The sequence below is a fragment of the Strix aluco genome, chromosome 3 (genome assembly GCF_031877795.1).
Source record: "Strix aluco isolate bStrAlu1 chromosome 3, bStrAlu1.hap1, whole genome shotgun sequence".
In the NCBI taxonomy this organism is placed as follows: Eukaryota; Metazoa; Chordata; class Aves; order Strigiformes; family Strigidae; genus Strix; species Strix aluco.
Window position 1 is genome coordinate 33,053,725 of NC_133933.1, and position 27,636 is coordinate 33,081,360.

General features: G+C 37.6%; 1 protein-coding gene across 6 annotated transcripts in view; it reads right to left on the reverse strand.

The window, feature by feature from the left end:
- The window catches only part of THADA (THADA armadillo repeat containing), a 167,408-nt gene that overhangs the window by 60,125 nt on the left and 79,647 nt on the right, over positions 1-27,636 (reverse strand). For 5 of the 6 annotated variants that reach the window (XM_074818029.1, XM_074818027.1, XM_074818028.1 and 2 more), the window contains exon 30: positions 3,385-3,500. In XM_074818029.1, coding sequence (XP_074674130.1) covers positions 3,385-3,500 — 116 coding nt within the window. Of the gene's footprint in view, positions 1-3,384; positions 3,501-24,827; positions 24,950-27,636 lie in introns of those variants that run through there. The other variant, XR_012622436.1, reaches the window with a different exon arrangement.

A 27,636-nucleotide genomic window follows, 5' to 3' on the forward strand; every position in this document is an offset into this window, starting at 1 on the left:
ACATGACAATTAAGCCTCATTTTTAAGAACTACTTATGCAATCCAAAATTTTGTAATTCAAGTTTCTCAGAGAAGTTTTTCCATAGTACAAAGGAAGTATGTAGTTGAAAGAACACCAGCAAGAACTTTACAGAACTAGCACAGAAATGTGAATGAAGACTGACGTCTGGAAATAACTCCCCTCTTCCTCAAATTCACAAACCATTTTCCCATTATTTGAACTTTTTTTACCCATTTAAGATTAATAGTGAGTGCCTCTAATACCCTCTTTTCAGTCACTGGACTACAGAACCAGTGACACGCTAAGTTAACTCCTTATGAAAAAGTCAGAAGAAACAGATGGAGATTCATTACTTTTTCTCTGTGGTACTCACTCTCTTTGCCTGAACAGAAAGAAGGTAAGAAAGACTGTACATGGACTGAGGGTCCAGCCAGCCACCACCCTCACTGACAGTAACCAGCAGCAGATGCATGCCAAGAAATCTAACAACAGAGCATGAATGAAGTGCTGGTTTCCTGATATGCTCTCCCAACGTGCAGAAAACTGCACAGACGGACTTACATAGTTTCACAACTCAGTTGCCAAGCAACCTCCCCAAACTCCTTTAAAACAAGAAAAAGAAAAACCAACAAAACCCCCAAACCCCACTGTTCATCACAGAACAGTTGTTCAGCTCCACACAGCCAAATAGAAATGGTAAAGCTGCACACTGAATGTGGGAAACTAAAGCTACCAGAAAATAATATCTATTTCAAAATCTTTGTTTGCTTGTTGGGGTTTTTTTTGTTTTGTTTTTAAATCACACCACACTGAACATATTTATCTCAAGCGGAAAGTTAAGAAGTGAGCCAATTTTTTCAACTTTATCATTTATTGTAGTCTTAAGTCTAAAACATATTTGGAAGGAAATAATTTGGTTACCAAACACTTCATGGATCTTTTACTTGCATATTTTAGACTTTAAAAATGAAAAACAAAAAACCCACACCTTAGCTCAAAGTGTGCCTAAAGACATATGGCTGTATGGGCTCAGAGAGAATGACAAAGTACATCAGAAATTTACAGAAGGCTGTGAAAAAACCAATGCCTTAACTGAGTGTTGCAAACCTGTATGCTCATAATATAAAATTTTACTATCTGGGGAGAAAGACTTTAAAAAAAACTTTATGTATAGCATTAACTGCACAATCGAGAATTGAGCATGCATGGATATGAAAAGGAAGCTATGACAAACTGACAAAATGAAAACATGCTACTCACAGAGGGTTAATATTAGCATAGACACCTGAGGCTTTTTACAGTTAAGTGAAAGAGAAAATAGATCTCTTCAGGCAAATACTTATACCATGTACCAGGATTTCTTCAGGAGAGCCTGAAAACATTTCCTTTCTGGAGATAATACCAAAAAAACCCAAAAAGTCAGCACTAACATGACTGATGCATTAAAAAGGCCAGTTCTGAAAAAATACTTTGAAAACAGAATTTATTTAAAATCTGTAATAGACAAGAGCCTGGTCCTTACCTATTTGCTGCAGGAGAAAGAGGTTTGAATTATTTAGCGCTAGTATCTTTCTACCAAATTTGGTCTTGGGTGTTTGGGTTTTTTTCTTTCTAACAGCATCAATGGATTTAATTTAATGAAGTAAATTACCATTCTCCTCTAAAGACTGGAAAACACTTATGCTGAGTCCAGTCAAAAGGTCCACCAAATCCACTATGATGTCTCCAGCTGGGGCAGAGAGCAGATACACAAGAAAGGGAAGCATAAGAGCAGTGACACTTGCCAAAAAACCTCTCTAAACCTTCAAGGCTGAGAATTTCTTGAGCCAACTGTGGTATCTACATACTTTGTAACCTCACTGGGCTTTTCTTCCATGACTGTTCAATCATTTGTTAAAAATTCAGATAGGTTTAAAATCGACAATATCTTCTATCAAGGAGTTCCATAGCCAAACTAAAATGACATGAAAACCTTCATTATTTTGTTTCGTTTAAATCTGCCACCTTGTATTGAAAGGGATGCTAATTACCTGACCCCTTTCCATGTGACTTCAGAGCATTAATTTTTTTTCTCATGTCATCCCTCAGTTGTCCCTTTTCCAGGCTAAAAGAAATCTCAGCCTATTTAGTCATTCCCCATTTAGAAACTATTCTATACTTGTTGTCAGCCTTTTTACTGCTCCTCATTTCTACTGTATCTTCTTTGGGATTTACACAATATTCAAATATACAACACATTAATACACAAACATCAGAGTGTTTTCTGTTTTGTTCTGCATTCTTTTTATGACAGTTTCCCCCTGCCCTCTTGGCTCTACCAAGAAAGAACCAGGGTGATTTTTTTCAAACAAAAAAATCTGCTTGGTCAACCACTCTTCCCTCAACGTAAAGTCCAGACTGCTTTATTCATTTGCATCATTTCACAATTATTTGCACCAATTTTACCTGCTATATATCATCACTCTCACTCTCTCAGGAGAGACTGCTGTAATTCTCAAAGATCAACTGTATCTTGCGTACCCCATCATTTAATACTGGCAGAAGACTTCCTCAACCCCCTAGTCACTGTCTTTCTCGAAATCACTTATGATTTTACTTTTGATGATCACAGCTTCACAAAGTAACATGGGTTTTATCAGAGAGCCACACTAGACTGCACTGTGCACACTGTACTCTGGAATATTTTACCCAGTTATTTATCTACACAAGGACTTGTGCTCTCTGTCCACAACTGATTCCTTTAAAGATTTTAGTGGGAATTTTCAAAAGCAATTGATAAGATCAAGTAGATTAAAAAAAAAAAAAGAGAGAAAAAAGAAGAGTTTCCTGATTGCAGTATGTAGGTCATCTGAAGAACCTTTTACAGAAACCTAAAGAAAATGTTTCCAAAACTATTTGGGATTGTTTGTAGGCAGCTAGATACTTTTGATAGTTTCAACAATTGCTATATTTTTCTACTACTTTTTTGTAAAGGTCAAAGTCAGAGAAAACAGTAACATAAAAACCTTGTATATGTGGCATATTTTTCTTAGCCCAGAAGCAACATTCATCCTCAAAAAGGCTAATTCTGCAGGCATTTTCATCCACACTTTTTTTTTTTTTAGTGACTGGACTATAAAATTTATCTGAGAATGAACGAAGACTGAAAAACAGTAATGCACACAGGTGAAGTAGACATTTTTTTTCATCCTTGCTTTCTGAAAAAAAACAAACCAAACAAAAAAAATCTCGACTAAAAAGCCAGCAAGCATCTAACGTTTACATGTTTCTAGAGAAATAAATCTGTCCACTGTGCCAAAATAAAAAATAATTAAAAAATCAGCCAAGCCTTCCATGTTACTAACCTATGTGTATAAACATAGATATCTTGTTGTTTATCTTACCTTTTAGCCAACCACAGTTTGGTTCTTATACAGGTAATGATGTCACCCAGTCCCTGCTGAAAGTCCGAACTAACGAGCTGTTTTGATTCTAAGTATGACTGCAGCAAGTGAAAAACCTAAATAAAAAAACAACAAAAATTAAAAAATTGAAACTAGAGTCTCTAGCCACAGCTTTTCCTCCAAATAACTGTAAGATTAAAAAAGCCACCTGCAAAATGAACAATTATTACTCAAGGAAGAACACATATTCATCTGTCATAACAACAGATAGAATTCTTAAATCCCTAAATTGCCTGTTCTTTAAATTTCACTTTTCACAGTACTTGAACAATGGAACACAGAAAGTGCTGGAAGATGTTAACCTCTGTGAAGTAGCAGAGGACAGCCAGATGAACACCACTCCTACTGGCCCTTGCCAACTTAAGCATCCTTCAACTTTCAACTTTTGTGCGGTGCCATCTGCTCACCAGTGCCAGCACAACTGTTTGTGGAGCACGCTGGCAGCTTGGCCCACTGGATGGAGCAGGGCCGGTTGCACTGTACAAGTACAACCAAGGAGACAGAGAAGGGTCTTTAAAATCCACACACTGATCAAAAAGCTTTTTAAGGGCAGTAGAATTATCATCTATAACCACTCTGAAGTGCTGACAGAAAAGTGTCTTTATTCCTGCTCCTGAGATCCTTCATTCAGGGCTCCAAACACAGTGGGCCATTGGGTTTCACAGAGAAGAGAGATGCTCGCACCTTTCCCTTCCAAGGACAGGGAAGACTGAGCTCCTGCACTGAGGCTGTGCACTGACTGAGCTATCTCCCCCAGAGCTTCACATAAAAGCCTAGTAGACATGTCCATAAAGGAAAGAATTCAACGTACCAAAATAGCTTTCTGGTCAGACATGTAACAAAGCAAATAATTTCTGTTCTTAGAGACCTTCCTTTGCTATTTAAAAGCAAGTTTTCCAAGTAGTATTGAAAATATAGAAAAGTGTTAAGAAAAAACAGCGTTAAAAAAAGATGTATGGTCATCTAGATCACAAGCATGAAAAGCAAATATTGGATAATATATGAAAGCTGATACCAACTGCATAGTGGAGAGGGACTCTTCAAGCCCAGCCCCTGCAGTACCCACCCTCTCTGCACTGGGAGAGGGAGCATGACACACACTTCTGACACAAGTGACGATGTCCATATCATCCCACTAAAGTTTCTACCTTTCCCATTCACATGCAAGTGAAAAGAAAACACCTAGGTGAGTTAATTTCTAAATGAAAAAACATGGAGATATGTGGTGCAGTACTGAAGCATAATGGGAAAGATCTTGCTTGGGTTAAGGAGGTTAAATTGCACGTGCAGTTTGGAAGCTGGAACAGGAGAAACAGGGTGCTAACTCTCCCTCTTTCTTTGATTTCCCTTACAGCCTCCAATTTGAAATTCTGTTTGCCTACACAGGTAAATTACATTGATAGACATGACAGGGTTTCTATGCAAATTGAAAAAGTACGTCCCCGATTATTCATTGAAACTGGCAATATGCAGAATTTAGAAAGCTTTAGAGGTGTTATCAGACCATTTCTGAAAATACATACACAAGCATTTTATATGGAAACACTCTTAATGTGTGAGAGTATTAGCACTTCATACTTGCAAAGTGACAATTTTATGACTAACGATCAAGCCGAGACCTTCACTTCACTTTGGGAAAAGAAAAGCCTTTATATCCAGATTTTTACATCTCACATCTTGGTCTCCCGCATTCCAGCTGTCACTTGCTCCTGGGGTTATATTTTTTTTGTTTGTTTGCTTGTTTTGGAAACACAAGCACTGCCGCATAGCATTAACTTGACACAATTTCATCTGGGTTATTTTTTCTGAAATTATTCAAGTGGAAAAACAGCTGCACTGGTTTCAAATAAGCACGGAAACAGAACAGAAGAGATGTCAAGAGACTATCTAATCCATACAAACACTGAGGCAGGGTCTAAACATTCTCTGATGAAACAAATGCCTGACTGTCCTAATCCTGAAAACAGCCAAGAAAGCAGATTCCAAAATATTTGTATGCAACCTCTTCTAGTGTTTCACCTTCAAAATCCAAGCTCTTGAAGTAAGGTGTTCCTCTCCACTCCCACCCTTGCCCTCACAGTAAACAACTGTTCTCTGGACGCCATTCAGTCAGTCCAGATTTTTTCCTAGTGAGGTACTTATTAAACACAGAGATCCCACTGGGGCCCCGTTGACAGGAGCAATGAAATAAACTCTCATCCTCCTGTGTTAGCAGGTGCTCTGTAGGCAAGAGACATTCTGGAAAGATGGCTCCCATCTTGTCTTTCTGGTTTTTAAATCTTCTGAAGTCCTCTGTACTGAACATCATTTTGTTGACAGCAGACCATATTTCTAAGATGGTCTTTCCAAGATCTTTTTGAATTTGACCTTTTTCTATAAAACACTTTGCAAAAGTGCAGGCTTGCAAACATTTTAGAGTGTCACCAGAGATCTCTACCTTGAATCCTCTTCTTTAGCCTGTGCAACTGCCTGCTTATTAACACAGGTTACGCAAGTTATCTACTCAAATTAATTTACTTCGTGAAAAACTGCACGAAGTTGCCACTACTACTAGTTTCTCTGTATTTTATTGCGGCTTGCCCTTAATCTGTTAAATAATGGACACTATAAAAGAAAAGGGAAGAAAAAGGAAAATAATAGATATGCAGAAGCTCCTCTTATTGCCTTTTATATCCTCTGCTAATTGAAAACCATTTGGTGCCTTAACCTTTCTGATTTTATACTTCTGTGCTTCTCTTCATTTCCAGGAACGAGAAGGGATTTACCTCTAAGCAATAATATAAAATTTGTTTCACAGTTATGAAGGGACTATCATATTTTTTCCTAGAAGCTTAAATTAATTTAATCTCTTCAGCTTTGAAAACAACTCTCAAAGTACCTCCCTCCTAAATACACAGGAAACCTAAGTAGTTTGATAGTTCAATACACAGGAAACCTAAGCAGTTTGATAGTTCAAGCAAAAGGTCTTGAGAGAGGGAGAACTGTCAGCCAAATTTGTGGATCTAATTTAGTTCAGGTAGGAAATCCAGTAATGAAAATGCAATCAAAACTCCTCTGCAGTTCAGTCTCTATATGAACCATATTTAAGCAGTAGAATTAGAAGGTACAACTCACGAAAGAGTTTGATTCACTCTTGAAAAACATTGACATTAATCAATGTTCACTACTACAGTTCTAACTTTTGACATATGCAAAATCCTCATTTTCTCATTATTTCAGTGCAAGCCCTCCATCACTTATTCAGGTCCCCTCAACAAATTTTAGAGACCTAGAAAGCTTTCCCTCACAAAGGAATTATTTTTTTCAGCATAAGATTTTAGAATGCCTAAACTAAATTTGAAATTGTAATTAATGTTGGCATGTTTTATTCAAAGCCTTATTTTATGTAAGGTAAAACTGGAGGCAACCAAACAAGCAATCTGTAAAAGTTAACCTCAATAGTTCTTCACTTCCATCGTGTGTGACACATCATTCTTTGGCTTATAGTAATACTGCTGTAGACTACAAGCCAGGCAATGTTGGCAGGGGGAGGTACCAAGTTTTATGAGACTGTTTGATACAGACAATAAAATAGACAGGTTTTCCAGCACATGGCTCTCCTCAAGTCCAAAATACTATTCAATTTAAAATCCTCTGCTAAATTTCTCACTTACACATAAATGCAATGAGGTCATGGTGTTCCTTTTGTACATGGGATTGTTTTATTACACTAAGCCAATACATTAATGATTTTTTCTTTTTTAAAGGTAGTTTTACAAAATATCTGCACCACCTATAGAGGAAGGTTTATGAAGACTTACAGGATGACAGCAATTATCTTTAAATTTGACATGAACTAAACACCAAGAAAGCAGCCTGAAAAATCTTTGAGATGTTGGGAGTCTTTTTAATAGGATTGAAGATACAACAGCCAAGGTATTGTCTGTAGTTCTGTGGAACCCTGCATTAAAGATGGTGAGTTGCTGGATGCTCAAAAACCTTTTCTTTCCCTGAGCAGGCTGTTCAGGAGTCAGGCTAATACACCAGCAGGACTGTACAGACTGCCCGTCAACCTGGGCAAGAGTTGTTAAAACAGTGCAAGCCACAGGAAGTCCAAACACTCGGATACATAATGGGGAACAGTGTCCAGTGATTGACCATTCTGAGACCCTTTGGTTCATGAGGTTCTACTAACTCTGAGCCACCCGAGGCAGCACGTCCTAACCTGTTGCAGGTAAAACCACCAGCATGGGAGGACTTCCTAGCGCAGAATAACACAGCAAAACAAAACAATTCTAAAAAGGCACCAAGCCAGCCCAGGTGTGACACTATATCCTGATTTGTAAAACCCAAGGACCCAGCATGCCAATAAATGGGAGCCATGTTCTGCTCTCTAGTCATTCCCAACTTCCAGTACCTTTCCTCCCTTCCTTGGCATTGTTGATGCTTCATCCTTGTTCTTCAGCTGTAGAAGCCTCAAGAAAAGGGGAAAAGAGGAGGAGGGCAGGGAAGGGAAGAGGCAAAAAAGGAAACAGCCGGCTTGGTTCCCTGCTGGTCAATCAGCACACATATCCTTCTGTCCTGTTCACATCCATCCCCCATCAAACAGCATGCTTTCAGATGCAACACAGAGAGATTTCTGTGTCTCCCCATCATGACATGAGAAAGTTGAATGTTTTCTTTGTACCCAAGCAGACCTTAAGACATAACATCTGCTATTTTCCAAGTGTTCATTTTGGATGATCAAGTAAAAAAAAAAAAAGGCACATTATTTTTTTAAAAAAATAAATACTTAAATGATTAGACATCAGCTGAGTCAAAAATATGAATCATGAGAAGCAGGAAGAAACATTTTTCTCCCCCACATCAACTCTGATAGGATATGAAGCTGATCATTATCTTTAGCAGCTCTCATATCAGCTCAAATTGCTGCATTCAAGCTGTGAAATACATTGTTAGAATAATGAAGCAATGCAACAGTGGATGAAAACTTGTATAAAACACAAAATTTAGCAAGTGCCTTTAAATTTTTTTTGATGCGATACGTACAGAGACACTGCAAATAAAACACAACCTTTTAATAAGCACAAAGTTGATCTATTCTGACACACTTTCTGTCTAACAAATTAACATTTTGTAGCATTAGCATTAATTTTATAAGAGGGACTAAGGTTTCTGAAATTACAATAAACTTTTAACTTCAGACATGAAATAATGATTAGGTGGATACCTGATGTGCATGCCCACATGTTCTTATTTCAAAGAAAACACAGCCTTCAACATGTTGCTCCACAAAGCGCCTCTTTTAAACAATCAGATTTTTCCAAAAACATGTTGAAGGTTATATAATTGCACACTTCTCAGTGAAGTAGCAAAGTTAAACTTTTCTCCCCTTAAGCTGACCTGAAGCAATAAAAACTTCTGCATGCATGCCCTCAGCTATGTTTGGATGAAATTAAGTACACAGTACAAATATTCACATTCTTAAGTGCAAAACTGAAACAATGCTCCCAGTGTTCATTTCAGTGCTTCTTGAGAAAAAAAAAGCAAACTGACATCACCCCAAACTGTCCATTCTCAGCATAGATCATTTAACTCCCTAAAAAAAATACAAGGAATACAGATGTTTCACCAGCTGAAAGAAAACACTGTGTAAATACTAAACTTGGAAAAATATGCCACTCACTAAGCTATGGAGGTTTAAGCAACAAGGAAAGCCAAAAAATAGTGTTTGCAAAATGGCAGCAGTAAGGAGATTACTGCACTAAGCTAAATGTGGTTTTTTGGAATTGTTCCATCAAAAGCTTTTGCCTGAGTATTAACAGGCTAGTGAGAAAACCTCAAACATGATTTTTCTTTTCTTCTCTCATTTAAAGGCAGATGAAATTTTATTCTTCTTGTATGATAAATACAACTGCCAAGTTATCTCTATGTTCTGAAGTGAAGCCCACTTTTTCATTTTCTCACTATGACCATGTAGATAAAAACTGGCAAGCTGTTGTGACAGGTGAAGGCATTTTTATTAGGATGATAAGAAGTTCAAAGTTACAATAATTATCTCTAGGGAAAAACAAGCCCTATATACCCCTTTTTTCTTAAAATGAAAAGTGCCAGTGTGATAATTACAATGGGACTTCTAAAAACCTCAACTACCTCCTGCCAGTTTTTTAAGAAGCTATCTATACAAAAATAGATGGGAGAGTTTATCACTATCTGGTTACCTTCTGATATTGTCCTGGTCTGTAAAAAAATTACATTTGTGGAAAATCAATGTATTATTTTTACCAACAGCAAGTATGGTATGAACACAGTCCCTGCAGTTTGTGCTACTCTCGCAAACAAAAGCAGCTACACAAGTTGCAGGGTAGTAGTTTAAAACTAGTACAGAACCACAGCACACAAATATGTTGCACCAGACAGCGCTGGTGGCACCCCTGTGCCTTGCATTCTCACGGTGCATGATTCATCCTCTGCCACACTGAGGTTTAGCAACTCTGTGGATAGATCAACCCTATTACAAACATTAAGGCTTTCCTTCATCTGAAGTATTCCATTATGAGAAAAGTAGAGAGAAGATGATCTTGGGGGGGGGGGCGCAGAGTAAATATTCTGAATTTATTTGCACATTTAAATGACAATACACTGAAGAGGAATTTCAAATATTTATCAATTCTCTTGCCGTCCCCAAACCAATGTGTTAGAAATGACATCATTTATTACATTGTTCTCATAGTCCTGGATCATCTGCATCTACCAGATTATTACAGGCATCACCCTCCTTTGTTCCTACCACCTCCTTTTTTTGAAGTCTTTAATTTCATGATGGTAATTTCACAGCTAACAGATCAGATTACTGTTTCTGTCAAATATATGGTTGTCATATATGATTACTATATATGAATACTGCTTCCTTGAATTTGTTTTTGTATGAATTAATAAACTCAGTCTGAAGTTGAAATATTTCCCTTTGCAAATATTTTTCTGAGAACTGAATACATTTTTTTTCTTCCTTTAAAGCAACAGCTGGTTCACAATTCAATTGTTACATTTTTCAGCTTTGTTTTGTTAGCATATTTCATCATCTAATTACACAATTTTGGTTTATTATTCATGAGAAAGTAGGGCTTTTAAATCCTTCTTCCAAATATATCCATCAAAATTCATAAAGGCAGGTTTATAAAAGAATCAAGTTGTTTTCATTAAAATGCAGGCAAGCATGTTTTGATTGAATTAAAAAGTTGTAAAATAAGGTAGGAAAGCATCTAAAGTTATGAATAAAAATATTAGGTAACCCCATATAACCGACCAAGAATAACACAGCTGTTTAATTACCTGAAAATTATGAATGTGCTGTAACTAATGAAAGGTACAAAATGCTGAAAAATAGCAAAGTAGCTTTCTTCCCAGTGATACATATATACCACAAAACATCCATTATTAAAAACATGTTCTTAAAATTGAAGATAACTCCTGCTTTTGTCTAAAACAAGCAACAAATGTGAAATTTCACAGATCAAAGTTCTTGCAATACCACTTGCAATACTGTTTTTATTAGGTTTTTCTTCACGTTTTTCCTTCTATTTTAGTCAGGGTGAAATTGAATTCCAGCTTAAAATTTGCATATGCAAGTCAAATTCCATATTAGGAGAAAACAAAACAATGACAAGCTTGCTGCCAGCTAACATCATATTCATTAGTGTTATTGACTTGGAAGTCCTACCTGAATTTTCTCTTAAAAGTCCACAGTTTGCCTAGTAACAGAGAAACCTGATACCTGGTCTGACTTTATAATTATTAGCTCTTTTTTACCATTAGGATTTAATACACTTTTAAAGATATCATTCTTTATAACTAAAGGTACATGTGCTGAGCAGAGAAGCCCAACTAAAAGACCTACAGAGAGACTGGCTGATGAGACAACAGAAAACCCCAGTAAGTAGATGGTGCTAAGGAAAGGCAAAGCTGACTGATGAGTAAGGGTCTTGCACACATCCTCCTAAACGTCCAGCTTGACCAGAGATGAAAGAGGCTACCGTGCAGCTGGTGGCATTTCCACTCTCTGCAAACGTACCTGTTATCTTCCCAGCAGCATGTAACCAAAACCTGAAAGTCTAGAGAAACGAACACACTGGACTGTATCTTGGACACAGTTAAAACTGCGCTCAGCCTCTATTTCTGATCAGAACAAACAGCAGGAAGGATACAATGAAGTTTCCTTTCCCAATTCTATATGCTGCCATCATAAAAACCACCCATTGCTGCCTTAATCCAGCTATCTCAAAAGATACAAAGCTTTCCCCCTCCTTTAAACAGCTTTTATCTTTTTCCTTTTTTGGGGGGGTGATGGTGAAACAATTTGAAAAGATTCTTTCCCAGACTACATCCTCATAACAGTTGTCCTCCTCACAGCCACATGAAGGAGACAAAATGCAAATAAAAGACCAAGGTACACAGCCTTGTTTATTGAGGGATATTTACAATTAGGAAGAATATTAAAGGATACAGCCACCCCACTGACACTAAGAAGCTGACACATGCAACAGAGTCCGTATAAACATGTTTGTAAGAAGTGCTCGGAAGTACACTGCTACTTGACCCTGCAGCTTTGCTGGTTTCAGCAGAGGTGATCTTGTGGCTCAGGAATGTCTGCATTAACACAAGCTGAGAAAATAATTAGAAGTAAGCTATACTGATTTGATGCTTTTATTTCCTAAATTCACATTATAGCATAAAGTGAAGTAAAGCTTGCAGCTTCAGAAAACAATTTTCTTCTCTCAGCTAATGATTTTAAACTTATACAAGAGAAAATACATATGCAGGTCTCTCTCAAACAAAAGAAAAACATCCTGTATTTTTAAAGTCTGAGGAATAATCTGCCACATTAAATGTCCAAGTGCAGATAGCTGTACCCATGAAAGAAAAAGGTGGTGCTTTTCAGGGTCATACGACATCTTCCTAAAGCTTTTCCTCATTCATACATCAAGTCAGTCATAACCTGTCATAAAATGTCACTGTACATGCCCCTGAGGATAAACTTCCCCTTCCATTGCTGCATACTTACAAGCATATTGTCACTTTTAATGGCTCCTTTTACATGTGAGGAACTCAGTATTGCCAACTGCACTCTTTTGTTTGAACTCTAAACCAACATTTTTATAATGTTAGGGTGCTGAACTTAGTACAAGATTGACCGTTCTTCCACGGCAGGGATTGCTGCACCTCTCTTTGAGTGCAAATAATAGGGAAAATGTCCCTCCCTTAAAGAAAATTCTCACACAGTTGTTGGTAACAATGGGGACATTAGGGGCTACAACTATACAGATATATCAAACACCATCCATGTTGGTGCCTAGACCCTGAACTCAAATGCCATACTCCTCCGTTGCAGAGTAGCACAGCTGAATGCAGGTAGAACTCACAGGAATTTTCCTCTGTGAAAATTACCCTACAAAAAAGGAACATGCAACTGAAACATGCAATAAAAAGAACTTTGTCTAGACAACATAGCTAATATGTGGGCTTAACTTGTAGATAAGTCAAACTGAATTCCAAGCGTAAACATTAATAATTAGTAGTTCAGCTCTACCAAAGGCAGTATACAGGAGAGCAGCACAAAGGAAGGTGTGTGTAGTGCAAACTATTTTTTTTTTTTTAAATTACAGTAACATCTAGAAAGTAATTCATGTGAGAGGATCCCACTGAGCTGTACCATGAGAGGGAACAGAAAATCCTCAGCCAAAAAGCCATCCTACAGATTTAGTTTCACTGTACTACAAGGCAGTAGGATTCAGCACAGGATGATGTGGATACAGCCACTTTCCAACAAAGAAGATCATCTGAGAGAAGAGCAGACTGGCTTCCCGAAATACACATCATCCTTTTACTTTACCCCCATACCAAAAGGATTATTATAGAAGAGTCTTGCAGGCAAGGAAACAGAGAGATTAAGTGATTTAATTAAAATCTACAGAGGATGCATCCGAGAGACAGATTTAACTCAGATCCTTTAAGTTCCAGTTCACAGATAGTCACCATGTGCGTGAGAATTTATGTCTGGAGAAAAAATTACTAAATTATGCTTTAAGTATAATTTTTTGAAAGCACTTTGCTCTCCAGAGAAAACAGTGGGAAGAATACATGTAGGATGTAGACTGTACCACCAAAAACACAGAAAATATAGACAGTATTTCCCCAGAGTTCATCAGTTTTGGACACTGATCTTGCTGAAGTTTCCTACTGGTATCATGTATCTTTTGAAACTATGAAGTTCATAGAAACATAGATAACTTATGATGAAACTTAAACTACAGCAAATACATGAATCATGTTACTGCTGAAACTCAGCAGATTTTTGCCTTACGCATATGGACAAGCTATTTATAAATTTTTACTTCCCATCAGGCTCAGCATGATGTCAGCTTACAATAACAAGTTAATGTTAATGTTTTCCAGTAATTTTCGCAGTGCCATTTAACTGCAAGTGCCCTAGCCAAGGTAAACTTAAGGGCAAGGAAAGGCCTAACTGCATAATCAGAGAACAGCATTAATGAATTTTGCATCTCTGCTTTGAACACTTGGAATTCTACCTGCAATATATTTCTCTTTTGTTGCCAAAGTTTAATCTCGCTCGCCAGCTGATTACATCTCCCCAAAACAGCTCAAATATTCCTTCTGATTTTAATTAGCCACAAAGCTTCATCGCCTTGTGGATTTTTTTCCCCCCAAACAAGCATCCCACGCTATCACAGAAAGTGCCAAACTCAAAGCTATCAAACATTTCCTGAGCTCTAGTAAGCTCACGCACTTTTACAATCAGCAGCATCACATCAGAGGAATGCTGTCTCTGTGAATTCGCCAGTAACAGACAAGTTCCAAAGAAAAATTATGAAATTTGCTGGGGCTCTTCGTTTCATAGGCATTAGAAGCTGTTCTGGAAGATCTGTTCCTTATTATTATTTTTCCCCTTGTCTCTTCCACTAGCACGCAATTGGTAAGATATGCTTTTGACAAAAAGGAATGTCAACAACAACGGTTTTTATGGCAGAAAGGTTTTTTTGAAAAGCAAGTTCTCCCAACTCATTTCCTTGTTCAAGACCACCTTCTCCAACATTTGCACGTTTGCCTTTGATTTTATGATCCCAGAGGAGTACAGCTGTCTCACTGTCTCTGAAAACAGTTCTAAGAACACTTTTTAAAGCTGCTGTAACTTAACCCTCCACTCGCTTTGCATATTGAACTGCATTGAGGTTGCCTTCTGAAAACAGCAATGCCAATAGTAGATGCTACCATGCCCACCACTTCTTCAACACTGCATCCTGCTGAAGTTTGACAACTTCAGACCTCCTAGCCAGGCTTCTAATGAAAGCAAACTCTCCACTCCCTTCAGTCACAAGAGTTAGGTCAGCAGGTTAATCTTACTCCTTTTTACTGGAATGGCTCAGAGAGGACCACCAGCTGATCTGTGGCAGCTGCAACACCCAGCAGAGGGCTAGTTATGATCAGCTGGATGTGGACTGCTGTGTACAAGCTGTTTGCAGAGCACAAGCCTACAGAAATCCCCTGGCATTAAAGCCTCAGAACTGGAAACAAGAGCAATGACCAGGCAATGCCCCCATTTCACTACATGCCAGATTTGCTCAAAGCAGCTGAAAACTATTCTGCATCAATGACATAAGGAACTATTGGGATACTTCATACCCTTTTTTTTGCAAATAAACACCAAAACCAAGGTGGTCAGAGTATCTCAGCGGGTTCTTCAGTGTCTTCCCCCTTTGCAATCAGTACCAATTTGGTCTTGCCTGTGTTCATCTCCACCCACCACTCCACAGGCAGTAAGTATCCTGTTACTTTCGTATTTTACCAGTGGGTGCAATTGCAACAGCACCCACTAAAATCAATAGTTTCTTTAGTTAACAGATTAAACATTTGCTGTTTACTACCTTTAGAGAAACTAAACCGTAATCCATGGAGAGCTTGCAGTTTTAAGTTACTTCACAGTCTGAATTTGGCAGAACAGAAATGAGTGGAAGTGACCACTACCCTCTCTTACATATTCCCATTACTTTGTTCATAACTTCTGATAAACCATAGAGTTGCAAAAAGGTGCCACACAGAATGGCTGCTCGTCACATAGATCTTATACGTATCTCCATTATCGCAGTGTTGCAGTCTTTTAGAGCCCTAGAGATGTCTGTACCATACCCTGTCCTAAATCCTGATCACAAAGTATCTATGATCTTGGTCATCAACAGATTTTTCTGGGGATTGATGGTTTACGTTGAAGGATCATCACATAATGCAGCATAATTTTTTTTTTTGGAAGCAACAAAATTTACTACAGAAATAAAACTACAGTAAAGCACATATGAAGTATGATTGCTTCAAACTCAAACCCTCAAAATATTTCAATTTGGTGAAAAGGACAACAAAATTAATTAGCAACATGATGCTGTCAGAAGTTACTGAATCCACCGAGGTAACTTAGGAGTCTACTTCAATTCCACACAACTCCAGAAGTTAACTGCACTTGGAAAAACAAGAGAACTTTATTTGAAACTAAGTTCCCTTTTTTCCCTCTCCAAACAGTATTAAGCCTTTTCTGTGCACTCTGATCAGTCTTGTTGGCCTCAAAATACATTAAAAATTATCAACCAGCTGCAAAAGGGGAGTCCACCTATTTATTTATTTACTTAAAGAGGATGAGTGCTCTCCTAGTAAGCTACAGATAAAATAGAGTAGAAGCTTTTTGTTAAACAGGTTAAAGGTCAAAATAAAATACTTATTGATGACATGGTTTTCACTACAAAAATCTGTGAAGGGATCCCCTACAGATAGCATTGTGTACAATACAGTAACACTAGTTGGTATGAATGTTTTGTATTATAAGCCACGAAAGAAAAGTTTCCTCAAATTTGTCTCCTAGTTCTCTATTTTAGTACTGTACAAATTTGACAAATATCATATCTGCCACCCAAAATAACACATTTTTTCCTTTTTTCCCAGGAAACTCAGGCTAACTAAAGAAAAAGACCCAAATCAAGCTTCTCTTGAAATTCAGTAATGAGTATGTGACAATAAATACCTCCTGCTCATGACACATGACACCAAAATTGAATGGCATCGTCCATCATCCAGGGAGACCTCTGAAGTGTTTTATGCTTGTATAATTGCAGCACTGCAATTGTTTTGAGGATTTCTGTGGCTATCATGGTACTGTGATTCTATTCAACAAAGTTGTTTCTGTAAAACCCCAGGGATCACCCATGTAGATAAAGCCATTATAAGCCCCATTCATGTACTGACTGAATGAAAAAATATATATGACTGACTCCCAACTTCTAAGCCTTTCTTCCTGTTGTCCTATGTAATCTGTATAAATAACACTGAAATAAAACTGAATTAAAGATAACACTGAGATAGAACATAAATTCCTCTGAAAGGAAAAGGCTGATGGAAAAACAGCAAAACTGAACTAGCCAAACAGTTGATGGAAAAAAGTGTCAAGGGCTGCGGTGGTTATAAACACCTCTCTTTCTGAGGAAATCTGACTGTTAATATCGAAGCCTACCACACTCTGAAAGAGTAAAAAACCCAAGAAGTTACTGCAGTAATAAGTTGAGAGCTGGACATGATAAATTTAACAATATCCACAACTTGACTTAGAAAATATCTAGCTAATTTATTTGGGCCATGTGATCATGGAAGTTCACAAATTAAATTTCATATGAAATGAACTTCCTGTTCACAAAGTACATTATACAACACTGAAAAGAGCTTTAAATATTGTTAGAGCTATTAATCCTTACGTCAGATTAAAATGACAATGCTGTATATTCAATGTATCTGTCTAAAAGGTCTTTAACTTTAAAAATAACTTTTTACCTATCTAAGAGTGCAATATGGCTATTCAGAAAAATGAAGAACATGAAACAATTCTCTACAGGTTACATTACTTTGTAGTTCTATTTCCTTCTTTAATACTGTGTATCTACACCACTGTTACAACAGTTCATTTTTTTTAGGGAAAACAGTATTATGCTTTTATTGCTAAAGGCAGTATGAGGTTACAAAGATAACTTTTTTTTCCTCCTCAGTGATCAGAGTGCCAAGACGCCATATTTTATATATTTTAAAACTAGTTAAACATAAAATGCTCATTTGGGCTTTTTTAACCTTTCTTTCACTTCTGACAACAGAAGATGCCTGATGCTGCAATATAATTTTTAAATGTCTCTGAGAGTACAATAATCCAAGAAAAACAGCTAGTCATAAGAGTATTACCTCATCAGTTCCTAATATCTACAGAATCTACTTTAGTGTGATTAATTTTGAAATAATTTCTTACAATATGAAAATTCAGAAGTATGAATGATTGACTCAAAACAGCAAACCAAAAGAAGCATTTCTATTGCTGGAAACACTTGATGTAGTAAGAACAACACTTACTACAGAGGTCTGAAACCCTGCCTGCTCAACAAGTCTCCTGTGAGAGAGTAGTACCCAAAGGTGATCACACCAAGTCCTGTCCTTTTGAAATGCTTCAGGACTATCTATGGGCTGCAGTTTTATGCTGCAACAGAGGATATAAACATACAGCATATGTTTTTTATTAGATGTTACATCAGGAAATAACAACTATTAACATCAGCTATTTGGCAAGATGTATATGTGAAGTCTTTTAGAGTGTTACTATGTCCATCTCTACATTTTCCTTAGGCTTTTTTGGAAGTGGGTAGTATTCACTAGATGGGACGACAGTAGCATCACTATGGTACACATTTATTTCCATGATGGTATTAATTACTTTTGTATTTCCATGATGGCATTAATTACTTTTGTATTAACATAATAACCTAAAAAGTATGAAGTATGTAGGGTGTTTCACATAAGATACTGACAATATGATTTAAAATTTCTTTTTTGTCTTGAGTCGATCAGGGTTCAAAAGTGACTCCATTTCAAAGAGCAAAGGCTCTAGCTAGTATTTCTTATGGCACAAAATGATTCAATAGGTAAAAAAATTAGAATGAAAAGAAACAAGTCAAACCACACATGCAAGAATAGCTCCATTTATATTTCCTTTGGCAAAAAGTGATTATTGGTCTTTCTACAGTTTCCTGTTCTAATTGCCAGTGGTGTCTGTTTCACAAATGAAATGAGACAGTCAGAAAACCAGAGAAGAATAAATGAAAGATTTCTTGCAATTTACAAATGTGAGACGAGTACATAATAGGCATTTTGTTTGCTATAGAAGTATTTTTAGAGATGTTTTAAGTTGGCTTTTCCTACCTTAAACTATTTTTTTTCATTGAAGAATAGCAACTTAGTATTATAAAGCTACACAAATGCATGCATTTGGATGGTGGAAAGGAAGAAAAGGTGCTAAGAAACTTCAACTATACCGAAGTCAAACTCAGTATAAACTATAAATGCTCAATATCTTTCATCTAGGTCATGAATATTTAAGTGCTGAATTCCTAAGTGATTTCTTGTAGTGAAACAGAAGTTTTAATCTTATTATTGGTGTGTTTGCACTGAAATAGGACAAATCTGATTTCCAAAGTTTAAAGCTTTCCCAACACCCACTTCTGACACAAAGACATTTCTGCATCTATGGAAATACCTGTATATTTGAGAAAAAGATTAATAACCATTGCTTATTTTCCACCAGAAAACCAGGCCAGAACAAACTACTACCATCTGGAGATGTCTGTCAAAACCAGACGAAACCATTCATTGTAGATGTGAAGACATACTGAATCTGTAGTGTACACTTTAGAATAAAAGTCAATATACAGATACATTTGGAATGCACTTCTGACAGCATGGTAATAACCCTACTGCAATAAGCAACAACATACCAAGACAGCAGCTACTTTTTAAGAGAGGATGGGGTCCAGAACAGATATACAGAGGAGTAAGCACTGAAACAAGAGCTGGCAGGAGGGAGTTGATAGTGAAGGTGCCAGGGGAAACAGGGAGAGATAACAGAGGTGCAAGCCTGAGAAGGAATGAGGGAGGACAGAATAGAAGCACCTGCTGCTTATCATGCCTTCAGAAGCCTCATTCATTCTTTGCTTGCTTGAAGCTGTGTGGGAGGTTTCCACACTCCCAAACATCAAGGAGACTCTGATGATCCAGAGACAACTGTCACCTTTTATGAAAGAATGAGGAGAGAAAACGAAGGACCTTGACAGGTGATAAATTTACAAGCATCCCTGTCACCCTCTCAGCATCCCCCTAGCCCTCTTCTGCAGTTAGGCCACACCCAGGCTGTTTTCAGGACCTGATGAGGGCTCTGCAGGTACTTCAAGTCTAAGAGCTGCAGCTCCACTGGAAGCAGCATTTTTGATGATCCAACTCAGAATCCACATTATTCATTGAGGGTGTTAGCAGCAGTGCCCCAGAACTGGGAACATACTGTACTAGACAGTAGAAAACATATTTTATTTCACTAAAGCATTGCTCCCCACATAGCCCCTGATCTAAAAGCAAAACGTATAGATAGACCCTTATAGTAAGACGCCACCCCTTACCCTTCAAAAAAACCCCACAACCCTTCACCACTAGATACAAGTGTAACACAGCTGTTTCTTGTTAGCCCTGCCCCCACATAAACTTTCTGTCCCATGTAGTTTCTTTATGCCAGTCAAATTTCTGTACAATCCTTCCTCAGCCTGGATATCCATTTCCCATTCTCTTCTGGCCCATGAATAAACAGCATCAGAGGAACAAATTTCCAGAGTATGCCATCAGCTCAGATTCAGAGTCATTTAGAGCCTGAGTTAAAAAAAACACTTTAAGTCAAACAGCCATGTGAAAGCTGTTCCTAGAAAATTTTAGCACCACAACAATAACTACTTCAGACATGCAGATATTCTAAAATAATTAATAAAACCAAGAAAAAACAGTGGTAAAAAACACTACTGCAAGAAATGCCTGTGACATACAGACAGAAAAAAAGTAAAGCAAGTAACATGCTCTTAAACTTAGTTGAAGAAGGAAAAAGTACACTACATTCATTCAAAAAATTCTAGTTTGACTCATGAACACTCTGAAAGTGATTTTCAAACCTTGGAAAAGTGTCTTATTCTTGTTTTGTGTTTACTTTGTTTGATTTTCTTAGATTTTCAGGTTTTTCCTCCTCTACTCCTTTCAACTTTTTGTTCCACTATTTGAGATTCTTGCATCCTAGCCTTCAGTATAGGTTAAGTCTTTACTGAACAGTTATCCACTTAAGACTACTCATCCCCCTTCATTCACTTCACCCATCCAGCATTCTTTTAAATGCCAATTTTTCCAGCTTTCTCCTCCTTTCGTGGAGGGTATTCTTCTGCTTTGTAAACCGGCTGAGAAAGCTTCTAAAGACCAAAGAAGGCACCTTCCCACATTTCTCACTATAGCCCGAACTTCTGAAAACACAGAGCACAGTAAAAAGTCTTCACTGTTCATAAATATTTTTTATATGTCCTCAAGCAGTCAGAACTTATCATGGATGGGTATTTTTAAAAGTATATCCAGGAAGTGTATCCAGGATTATCTTTTTTTTGGCTCTGAAAGTTTTCAAGACATGGTTTGTAGATCAAAAGGAAAAGAAAAAAAATCCTATGCGGGTGGGACTGAAAACATGTTTTTGGAGATGAAAAATGAACTCTGTGGAGTACTAAATTAATCCTCTGCACCACCTAGGAGAATATTATATCTTTGGTACACTTTACAGGTTTCAACTTTTCCCTTCCCAACTGTAAAAACATAAAAACATCCTCTGCCTGTGACAGAGTGATAGGATTGCTTTCCTGACTAATCATGAGGGATACTTAAAGATTTGTAATACAAAACAGGTGCAAGAAATATGCATAGAATTGAACACTTGAAAAATTTAGACTTCACAAGAGTTCAATTCTTGTTCTGGGAGGTCTAAATCAAGTTAACCAGCCAGTGCCCAAAATAGTTCCAACTCTCTTCAGGAAGATTTAAGTAGTAAAAAATAGAACACTGTGCTAATATTATTTGTTTCCAGCATCTCCATCATCTATAAAGAAAATAATCTATCCACTGTGAAAACTGTACCTATAAGAAGGATTTCTTTTTCCTAGGTTTAATCCTAACACCTAATAAAAGTTGCTCTATATAACCACATTCATATATAGTGTTTTCAATCACTTCACATAACTAGAGAAGTTAGCTGAACACTAGTGATGCTTTATGGCTGTAACTGAACACCAGGCAAGGTACCTCAAATGGCTGCACACACAGCCACCCTGCAATCTCTGCTAGCAACACGGGTTGCAAGAGCTTTTATTCATTAAGGAGTGGTCCTGGGTGCACTGGATCAGGGAGGCCAAAACATCTGCATAGCAACTGCTTGTCATAGCCATAGTAATAAGCATCAAAATCTAGGGTGTGGGAGAGGGGAGGCAGTGCATCCATCAAGTCATCCATTCCACTTTACAGAGGGGCAACTGTCACACTACCCCAGCACAACCCAGAGTAGTCATTATTATAGCTACCTCTCAACTAAAAATAGCAGCAGCCTTGTTTTCACTAGTTGATGAATATTGCTTATTCTATTCTAAAACCACACTTTTTTTAAAATTTCAAACATGTGAACACGAGGTTAACACCAATAGCATCTCTGTATATCCTTAGTTGCTGTAGGAAGGAACTTGGTAACGATGCAGAAACTGAATTAAAAGACCTAACAGAGTTGTAAGAGCTGTCTAAATCTATGCCCGTTTGAAAACTAGTGACATGTCTCAGAAAGTCAGAGACATAATATTTGGGAGCATTCTAATTACAGTTAAAACAACTTTAAAGCAATGTACAGCTAGCAGATCTGCCTAGTCAATTAGCAGTACCACATGAGGGTTTTTTTTTTAAAAAAAAAAAGCATCTGTAAGAAAATCTCTGGCAAAATCTCATTATTTTCTTTCAGAGACTGTCTCCTCCCATTGCTGGAACTTAGTTGCATTTCTGTTGCATTCAAATATAAATCTTGTACTCAAATGCTTACTGCCTCCTTGTATCAGTGTACTCCTATGCAACAGTTAATATGAATTTACAACATGAAGAAATGAGACAACTGTTTGTTACTGCCAGCTACATATATGTGAATATGTTTTCAACTTTGATGTCAGTATTTCTTTTCTCTTTGTACTGATCTTAATAGTAAGGCTTATCTTGAACACTAAAAACTAAGCTTAGAAAAGAAACAGCTGGAAGGAAGTTTCACTGGAAAACATTTAATTATAGCAGGTTTATTTCTTTGATCTGTAGATAACGCAACATTTGTTTACTATATTGAGTTTTTATAAGACAACGTTGAACTGCCACACTTCAAACTTCACTGCCAAGGCAAATAAAATGTAACTCACCATAGTTAATGTTTCTGTGCTACTGAATAAAGCCAAATAAACAATATACTACTTCCCCATTCATTCCCTCAGACCCTAGAGATCCTTTGTCTTCAAACCAAAACAGGATAATATAGTCACTGACACCCCTACTGGTAATTCACATGAAGGATTTTTAGGTCAAGCTAACAAGTAGTATACCTCTTTCTTTCACTCAGCCACAAGGACCAACATCCAAGAATGACCTTCAAAATATATTTGCCTAATTTGTCTCCTGTTGTCATATTCTCTCACCCTAGCCACTGGAGTCTGTGGGTTTTTATTACCTATTCTGTCCTGTAATAAAGGAGGTCCCATGACTGCTTGCTAGCTCTTCTTCATGCATCATTCTTCTCTGCTTTATTTTAAAATGCTCATATTTAAATTGTCTTTATTCCTCTGAGTAAGTGTCCAAGCATTAAACTCATAAAACATGAGAGTGATTATAATCTCAAATACCTGAAGCTTGACCTTCCTTTGTAGCAACTTAAGCTGAAATCCTCCTCCTCTCAAAGGAAGGAAAAAGGCATCCCCATTCATCAGGCAGGCTCTACTTTCATCAACAACAAACTATCTTAATACAACTCTTCTGGATATTTAAACTACCTAGCATGCATATTGATGTTTTCATCATAAACTGCTTCTTTTCATCACTACAACTATGTACTTAATTTTTATCTTCCACAAAGTCACATCCATACATCTCTGGCTCAAGACTACTCTAAGCTAATACAGCACATACAGATGTTTCTCCAGCTGTTTGGTATGTGTTGTTCTCTTGCCTAGGCTTGTGCTATCAGTCCTTGCTGGAAGCAACACACTAAGTCAGTCAGACCTTTGCATGACCCAGTATGGCTATTCTCAGGTTATGTTCTTGTCCAGGTTTTCTTGCTGCTTTAACGAAGTCTCCAACCATCCTTTAAATCAATTTTTCCATCTTTAAATAACTTCTTCCAGCTCTCCATTATTATTTAAAGCATCAGCATATCCAAACAGTTGATACAGATAATTTGAAGTTCTACCATCACACAAACCTCACCATATTTAATAAACTCCAGAAAGAAAAAAATCACTTTCACAAAAGCCATACAGATGGCAGAAAAATCTGCCATGTAACCATGCAGGTTTTTTAATCATATTATTATTTTTTAATACAAGCAATCTATATTCTTTCATTGTAAAGTATTTTCAGAAAGATGAGTCTAATTCTATAGGATGCTGCTATTCCCTGAAAAATAGTAACTGCTAATTTCTTGTCCCATTGAAGTCAGTGGGAAATTTAATTTTTAAAATTAATGTTAATTAATGTAAAGAGTTATGAAGCCCTCTATCTCCTATTAAATCTAATTTTTGTCACAGGCAACTGACTAAGTTGATGTGACTCAGTCTGTTCTTTAGATCTGAGAGAGATGCAACAGTGCTGCTGGTTTCAAAAGTAAAACAGAAAAAGGTTCAAAAACTCAACGAACATTCCTTGCACAAGACTTCACATTCATATGCCAAACAGAATTGTTTGAATTGGTGAATATAAAAAGAAAAACAAACCACAAAAACAAACCAAAAAAGCCAAAACCCCAAAACACCTCTCTGAACCAGCCTACTGCTATAAAACCAATTTAGCTAATTGAAACTACAGAATTTGCTTGAAAATTCAAAATGTGGAGAAAATCTGAATATTAAGAGTAACAATTTGTGAAGAGTAACTGACTACTGATTGATGACACTCAAAACAACATTAAATAAGTGAATTTCCATTTTTATCTTCATGGAGTTTTAACCCTGCATCAAAGCACAACAAATTCTGTTTTGTTTGTCCCTTGCCAGTTAAATTTTGTATTTCTTTAAGAACAGGTCATGTGCACCCCTCAGATAGAAGAAGATACTGTTCTTCTCTTGAGATGCAAAACACTGACATATGTTCAGGGAAGAAATTTCAGGATAAATGAGTAGGAGTGACAAAGTAACAGCAATAAGTGGGAAGACTGCAGTGAGAAGAAAAGCTACCAGCCAGACCTCTGATGAGAAGATGGGGGAATGGAGAGAAATCTTCCTAGGGACCACAGCAGACCAGGCAGAATTTCTGTGACTTTGAGTTACAGCAGTCACCAAAACCAGTCACGATGGGAAGGATCCACCTGCAAGCACATGATAGGCCAGCAGAGGTTTTTATTTTATCCTATGCAGTTGTTTGATTGCTTGTACAAAGTAACACCAACAATGTAAATAATCTTCATGAAGAAAGTAGCTTCCAGCCAGAAATTGCTCCTCAATGATATGTGCAGCTGGGAACTTCTACAAAAAGTTTTATCTTGGACAATACAATCCATATCCTGATGGAGGCTGCAAATGGAGGCAGCACACACATTTAAACAAAGTCATGTAGTTCCCTCTCTTCATATACAAGCAGCAAACGATGAGGGAGAAGTCCCTGAAACCTCCTTTCTCCTAATCTGTGCCCAAAAGATGCCAAAGGGAATGCAACACGCTCTCCAAAAAGAAGGCACTGTGTAGTGAATGGGACAGATAAGGGAAGCAAAATTTTTTGTACGCTTCTGTATCCCAATCTCAAGCTAGACAGTGTCGGCATTTAGTTATAAATCCACGCAAGATCTCTAGGTTAGCACCTTCAACATTTCAGAAGTGTCCAAAACAAAGCACAGAGAAGTTAAATGAAAACCCAGTGCCTCTTTTCATAACTTTCATTTACCTGATCCCATTATGTTCTAAAAGTACAAAACTGTAGACTTGCCAAAGTGAACATGAGGAAGATTAAACTGATAATATACAAGAGGTAATGACCCAATTGATGTGCAGATTCTTTCATATGAAAAAGAAATAAACCTTAATAGTAATTACATCTGCTCCATGATTAATTGCAGCTGTCCAATGAATCATTCTCAATATGAAACCATGAGGACACGTACACTCTCATTTGAGTACAGATTTTTCCAGTGCACAAATGTGAAAGATTTCTGGAAACTAGTGAGTGCAGAACTGTGACTGAAGGCTCCAGTCATACTGCTGCCATTCTGCTCTATTATTAACAACTAGATTCTAGGTCTATGCACACTACACAGCCTTTGCAATCCAGCATCAATCACGTTATCTGATTCTTACAAGATAAAAACAAAAGCTGAAGTTTAACATCTGCCTTCCTTGGCAAACCAATCTGAAAGTTCAGGCATTTGGGAGTTTTTCTTAATCATCATAAATAATCTACAACCAGATGAATTAAAGGTGCTGCCTGTTTTCTGGGCAAATCATGCTTAGGGTCCCTGTAACTTCTCATTAAAGCACCCAAAGGAAGAGGTAATTTAAGAGGTCTTTGTGCAGATGCAGGGCTGTGATCTTGTTGGGATCACAGAGACAAGACAGGATAGCTGACATGTTTGGAGTGCTGCAGTGGAGGGATACAGGCTCTTTAGGAAGGACAGGTGGGGAAGATGAGAAGATGGAGTTGCCCTCTATGTGAGAGAACAGCTGCAATGCATGGAGCTCTGCCTGGGGATGGATGATGAGCCAGCTGGGAGCTTATAGGTAAGGACTAAAGAGGAGACCAGTATGGGTGACGCTGTAGTGGGTATCTGCTATAGGCCACTAAATCAGAAAGAACAAGCGGATGAGGCCGCCTACAGACAGCTAGAAGTAGCTTTGCATTTTCAGGCCCTGGTCCTCATAGGGGACTTCAACCACCCCGGTATCTGCTGGAGGACCAGCACAGCACAGCATAAGCAATCTAGGGGGTTCCTGGAGAGCACTGATGACAACTACCTGATAAAAGCAATAGACGAGACAACAAGGACAAATGCTCTGATGGACCTCATACTCACGAACAATGAATGACTCACTGAGGATGTGAAGGTCAAAGGCAGCCTTAGCTGCAGTGACCGTGAGATGGCGTTTTTTTCAGTATCCTGAGAGGAAGGAGCAGGGCAAAAAGCAAGATCACAACCCTGGACTTCATGAGAGCAGATTCTGGCCACTTCCTGGGTCTGCTTGATAGGAGTCCTGTAGGATAAGGCCCTAGAGGGAGTGGGGTCCAAGAAAGCTGGTTAATATTCAAGGACTACTTCCTCCAAACTCAAGAGCAGTCCATCCCAACAAGCTAGAACTCAGGCAAACATGCCAGGAGGCCTGCATGGATGAACAAGGAGCTTGTGACAAAACTCAAACAGAAAGGGAGTATACAGAAGGTGGAAGCAGGGACAGGTAGCCTGGGAGGAAAACAGAGACACTGTCCAAGCATGCAGAGATGCAGTCAGGGAACACAAAGCCCACCTGGAGATGAATCTGACTGAGGTATGGCTGAGGTACTACTGGATGTTGTCTTCATCTCAGTCTTTACTTTCCATGGTTAGGAATAACACATGCCCAAGCTTTCTTTCCCTAGTATGCCCAGAAGCTTACCTTCTTGGACTTCGTTCAGTATAAAGTGTAAGCGCACAGAAGATGTTATCTAAACTGTATATAAAAACTGTTTCAATTAGTTATTTCCAATCCAAGTAAAATTGATGTTTATAATATTCAAACCTTTATTTGCAATAACAATCTTAAAAACTAATTTGAGTAATTTACTTCAAAATTTTTATGGTTTACACAAGACCATCTACAACAATAAAAGCTATGAATGTTATACCCACAAACCTATGCAAACAAGAATTAACCAGGTGCAGACTGATGGAAATAAAAATTCTGCATAGCTACATGAAGATGCCCCAATCACTTTTAATGATCAAAGAATCATTAAAAAATAAAGGGGAGACTGGCAGGAATCGCAAGTAATCATCTGTCCATCTCCCAGGGCCAGGCAAAATCTTAATAT